Raw genomic sequence first — 5806 nt, 5'->3', positions numbered from 1 at the left:
TGCCTCTGTGGAGATGATCCATTTTGAGATGGCACTGACAGGTCTGGATCTTTTGTATTACCTCACTGTTTGAGTTTGAATCCGAACTGTTCGATCATAATCTAAATCAATCCAGTTTAAACTTGTTTAAGATTCATGTTAATAGTTAACGGACATACAAACTCAAATACCTTGGTGATATGAATTTCAGAATCATTCCGAGCTTAGGACAAGAAAAGAAGTAAAATCCCAAGTTAATTTTACCTTTTCTTTTTCTTTTTCTTTTTTTTTTTGAAAAAAATGTACATCTATCCGGAAATACACAAAGAAAATCTGACCATGACCAGGATAGAAAAACAAGGTCCGTCCCCAGCTTTTTTTAAACTGGAAATAACGTGTAGATGGATTATAAAACTATTTTTTATATCGCAAAATTTACTGTTAACTTTTTCGAGATTTAAATTTTTATTTAACTTTTATTAATTAAATTATTCAAAAAAAATTGGACCAAAAAAGAATGTGAAACTGATATTTCAAACACTATTTTTGTTAAAAAATTAATGTGGAACTTACTACGTGCAAGTAGCTAGTTTCTCAATAAGTCTTTTCCAGGATAAGTTTCAACGCGTTGGGCTTCATCCGGCGGAAGTATGTAATGGAGAAATAAAATTAAGTTTTAGAATCTTGTTTAAAATTTTTAAATTTTACAAAAAAATATTATTATTAACCTCCTTCATAAAACAAAATTTATTAATCCAGTTCTTCAATCTTGATTTTCTAGTTCTCCCTCCGTCTCCAATTTATCTTTATAAAGAAATTCATATTTTTCAAACTCATCCTAAAATGCAGTTTTAGAACCTTGTTACTTTAATAAGCAAAAGTAGGTATTTTCAAGTCTATGAAATTTGGTTGTGCGTATGAACTTCACTAAATATAAGTTATTTCATATACATGTTAAAATTACTACAGAGCTTAAACTTAATAAAAGGTGATTCAAATGGTGAACTATAATCAACTACAAAATAAAATTAATTAATACAGCAAACTATGGCTTCGTGAAATTATTTGATAGTTGGGGATAACATAATATTTTTTTTATGAATAACTAGTGACTTCCTTCTTTTAATCAAACATTTTCTTTAATTTTTCAAAAATTACTATTATTTTTAGGCCACTAATCTTGGTGACTCCGAAATACATACTGGATATGAAAACTTGTAAAAAAAAAATTATAAATTAAACATGAATCATAAATTATTTACTAAATCACATTTGATTGTACGTCAAAAATCATTCTAACTTGACTTTACATTACCAATAAAATCCAAGTACTTGAAAAATTAACGACACGCTCCAATTTTCAATTAATTTTTCAACTCTCCAAATCCTTGAAAACTTCATGACAATGAATTTTTATCGGGCAAATGATGTGATTTCTAACAACTTAAATCAACCACTGAACTAATAAATTTTACATAATAAAATAGTGGCATTCCGTATTCAGTTGCAGGAATTCTATGAAAATAAAATTTTTCTGTTAGTTGATGTGTTGTCCACTTGTCCCATCACAATTCGATAGAAAATAACAGAAGTTACAAGGGTAAGAATGCAAAAGTGAAAGAAACAGCAAAAAGAAAAGAGAAGAAAAGAGAAACCCGAATTCTGTTCCTATTATTGTGAAACTGGTCTACCGATCTCTCTACCAGTACCACATTGACTCTGACTTTTCAGTCGTTAATCCTTCACTAGAACTAGAAGTCTAGAATCAGCGACGAAACAAAAAAAGATAAGGAAAAAAAGAAAAGAAACGCGTATACTTCCAAAACTAACTAAAGAATTTTTCGCAGCTAAAGATGCACTGGAAAAGCCATCAATGTCGTCTTCTACTCAATCACCTAGGGTTTTTGCTAGGGTTTGCTGTTCTGATCGGAGGCCCTAATGTCGCGATCGCATCGATCCATGACTACTCGAAGGGAGTTTTCGCGCCTCGATCGAACTCTTTCTTCTTCCATGGCGGGAGCGAGGGGCTTTACGCTTCTGAGGCCACCAATTCTTCCGATCGCCACTCCTTCATCCGGTATGTAATGTGTATTGGTCTCCTATTTGTTCAATTAGATGTTACAGTCGTACTTGTGTTATACACTTGCACTTTATATTTGATATGAAAACTTGATGAATCTCCAATAATATCCAATTGGGGCATAGCATTGTAATTCACGGCATTTTGTCCTCTACTAGATAGTAGTTATATTTAATGATTATTTCTTTGGTTTTGTAATTGCAATCTCGGTTCACGATTTTCTTAATGTATGATTTTAGATGTTTCTCGTATTTTGGCTATAAAACCTGACAAATTCGTCATTCTTTGGTGACTCGGTTGTTTTGGTTTCAATTTAATAGCTGGATTCCATGATAGCTTGTTATTAGATGAAATTGCAATTTAAGTTGAGTGCTTGCAGAGTTACTGTTAAATGTAGCCACCAAGCCCACCATGACATCTAAAATATTCTTTTGTCAAATATCTCTTCGGAGCATTTCAATCTCAGACTTTGATAATACATAGTCACTTGTAGCGACATGCACTTGCACTGAACTGTCAAATATCAAATCCAGTAAGGTGTCTTAACATACGGTGTCTTCAGAATACAGCCAATGATCTTTATAAAAACTAAGTATTGCTTCACTGGCAACTTAGTATTTGACTTTTCACACATTTTTGTGCAACAATTTAGCAGCATTACATGATTCAAATGCTACATGGCATAATTCACTAAGAATGCAGCTTGATAGGACAGTTTATCTCTTAATCATATTGTAATGCAATATTTGTTTGGGCATTTGTGTCTGAACTTGCTTTGTCTTTTGCATAAATAAACTTTTTTATGTTGATTTCTCAAAAAAAGTTGATTTATCTTCTATGGTTCCGACCCAATAAATAAACTTTTTTTTATGAATTTGAAGATATAATACATTTGTGTTGATGTTTCTTTGTTGAATTTCTCTCCTTCAGGTTCGAATCAGTCACATTTAAAAGAACAAAAGAATCAGCTGCATTACACCATGACATGCAACAGAAGACTGGCCTAGTCGAGGCCATAATAGTGGAAATTCAAGATAGAGACAAAATAGGCGGTGCTTACTTCAACTCAGACCGAATCTGTTGCACACGTGAATTGCATGAACAAAAGTCTTGCAAGGTTGGGGAGGTCATAATCCGCCCGAGATCCGATAATTCAGAGTGGCCAAAACGGATCCAGACTTTTTTTGATGGAACGAATGAAGAGACAAGCATGGTGACCCAAACCGTGTACATAAACTATACTGGCATGTACTACCTCTATTTTATGTTTTGTGACCCTCAGCTTGATGGGATGACTATATCGGGAAGAACTGTTTGGCGAAACCCGCAAGGGTATCTACCTGGTAAAATGGCACCCCTTATGACCTTTTTTGGGCTCATGTCTCTGGCTTACCTTCTTTTGGGTCTTTTTTGGTTCCTACAATTTGTGCGGTTTTGGAAGGATATTCTGCAACTTCACTACTATATAACTGCGGTTATTGCACTATGCATGTGTGAGATGGCATTTTGGTATTTTGAGTATGCAAATTTTAACTCAACTGGAGCGAGGCCTATTGGAATTACTTTATGGGCAGTTACATTTACGGCTGTGAAAAAGACAGTATCTCGTCTTTTACTCTTGGTGGTTTCCATGGGGTATGGTGTGGTCAGGCCCACACTTGGTGGGATCAGTTCTAAGGTGTCAATTCTTGGAGTTGTGTATTTCTTTGCGTCAGAGGCACTGGAGCTTGTTGAGCATCTGGGAAATATTAACGATTTTTCGGGGAAAATGAGGCTTTTTCTGGTTTTGCCAGTTGCAGTCCTTGATGCGACATTTATTGTGTGGATATTTTCTTCTTTGTCCCGAACTCTAGAGAAATTACAGGTTAGATTATTATTGTCTGCAAATAATTTATTCAATAACGAGACCGGTAAAGGACTAGTATGTACCAATGTAGTAAATTTCTTCTCATCCTCCTTATACTGCTCCAGCTGACCTTTGCATAAGCATTGCTTAATTTATTGATTGATTAATTTACCTTTAGGTGAGGAAGAGCATGGCTAAGCTTGAGCTATACCGAAAGTTCACAAATTCTCTGGCAATATCAGTGCTTATCTCTGTTGCATGGATTGGCTATGAGGTAAATACATCCATTACTACGATTTCCCTTTCATATTTATTTGGTGTTTAAAAGACAAAATGAAGCTTTGGCAAACAGCACATTTATCTTTGGACATTCTTGGATGTTTAAAATGTTCTGTGAAATTTCAGCTATATTTCAATGCTACCGACCCGTTGAGTGAGCTTTGGCAAAGGGCTTGGATTATCCCAGCTTTCTGGAATGTTCTATCCTATGCTCTCCTTGGTGTCATTTGCCTCCTGTGGTCCCCTTCCCGGAACCCCACTAGGTGAGTACCTTTTATTTTAACTCAATCACAGTTTTCTAAGGTATTGTGATGTTTTTTATATGAAGTTATTTGGTCATTCTGTGATGTTTAAGATGGATTCTCCTTTTGAGCCCAAATTTGATGTGTGAGCCTTTAAGAACAGGATTTCTCCATCTTGTCTGAGAGGACTTGTTCATTTTGTTTATGGATTGAAGTATGGTTGATCTGTTTGTTCTGAATCGTTGGTTTTGTATATATAATTTCTTCATATTGAATTCTTCGCAGATATGCCTACTCAGAGGAAACTGGAGATGACTTTGATGAGGAGGGGGTATCTCTCACTGCAACTGGAGACATGGTAAGCAAACTGGAGAGGAAGGATAGAAAGACAGCAGATCACGTCTTTGGTTTAGGCCCAGATGAGGAGGATAAGCTTGCATGACAAAATTGCCCCTTATTTGGGACTTGGTAGCAACCATGAGCTCAAGTTACTGGTATGTTTACTTTTGTTGGTACAAATTCATAAACACCCCACTCACAGACACCCCAACCAGCCCTTGCGGGGATTTGATCTTGAATCTCAATTATTGGATGCTATGCCACATCAGGCTCTAGCCTTGATGGTGATTTGATGCTCTGTTTTGCCTTTTCCTTACTTTTTATGCACACAAATGATTGGTTCATTTACACCGTATAGCTTTACAATATGTTATGTATGGTAAAACCTTTGTAAAGTTCAAGTATACTTGTACATGATTTTACATCGGTTCAACTTGGGAAGTAGTTATCTTGAAGTTTTCAATATCAGTATGAATTGACCACTTTGCTTTTTTCTTCTGTAGTGCCTTGCCTGATTTTGACCTTTTGTTTTGCAGTATAGGAATGATCTTTTGTTGGAGATCTGTCAAACTCGTACTGTCTCAATCTCTGTTGAATTGGATATGAGAAGGGTGACTTATGTTTTCATCATAGCTTAGAAAGTCTGTTCTTTTAATATTATCAGTGAATTGAATGTTTACGCATGGGAGAATAGGGAAAGAGAAGTTGGAATAAAGATTATGGATTCAGCTGGTGATCTGGCCTTGTATATTACGAGTATAATTGTTGTTCAGCGAGTATAATAGTAATCTTCCAAAGCATTTATTGTGTTTGACAGCCTCTACTTGTACTATTAGGAGGGACTTTTGTGGAGTTACACCTAAAAGCTAATGAAGTCTGGTTTTTAGTTGAATAATATAAACTTGTATTCGTTTTGTTTATTGGAAGGATCCACAGGTCATGCTTTTAACAAACCTGCATCTGACAGAAATAACATCACCTTAGCCAGCATGATGGTATTTGTTATTGCATGAAACGAATATAAATTCATAATGCTATTTT

The 5806-nt window shown here is 35.1% G+C and overlaps 1 protein-coding gene across 2 annotated transcripts; it reads left to right on the top strand.

Moving 5' to 3' along the window:
* Positions 1-1716: 1716 nt before the first annotated feature.
* On the top strand, positions 1717-5565 carry LOC144555969 (Lung seven transmembrane receptor family protein). 2 transcript variants are annotated; one of them, XM_078304431.1, is made up of 6 exons: positions 1717-2056; positions 2990-3923; positions 4084-4179; positions 4311-4447; positions 4712-4920; positions 5302-5565. In XM_078304431.1, exons 1-5 carry the CDS (start codon positions 1833-1835, stop codon positions 4866-4868), a joined length of 1548 nt encoding a protein of 515 aa, XP_078160557.1. In that variant the 5' UTR covers positions 1717-1832; the 3' UTR covers positions 4869-4920; positions 5302-5565. The 2 variants fall into 2 exon arrangements, with proteins under 2 accessions (XP_078160557.1, XP_078160558.1); XM_078304432.1 differs by having other exon boundaries at positions 1718-2056; positions 5307-5565.
* The last annotated feature ends 241 nt before the right edge of the window (positions 5566-5806 follow it).

This window comes from Carex rostrata, chromosome 6 (assembly GCF_964058835.1).
Source record: "Carex rostrata chromosome 6, lpCarRost1.2, whole genome shotgun sequence".
NCBI classification, from domain to species: Eukaryota; Viridiplantae; Streptophyta; class Magnoliopsida; order Poales; family Cyperaceae; genus Carex; species Carex rostrata.
This window is presented reverse-complemented; position numbering and strand designations above follow the sequence as displayed.

Coding starts and splice junctions, on each gene's coding strand:
- LOC144555969 (XM_078304431.1), top strand. CDS start 1,833: ATGCACTGGAAAAGCCATCAATGTCGTCTTCTACTCAATCACCTAGGG. Junction 2,057..2,989: donor GATCGCCACTCCTTCATCCG/GTATGTAATGTG, acceptor TCTCTCCTTCAG/GTTCGAATCAGTCACATTTA. Junction 4,180..4,310: donor TTGCATGGATTGGCTATGAG/GTAAATACATCC, acceptor GTGAAATTTCAG/CTATATTTCAATGCTACCGA.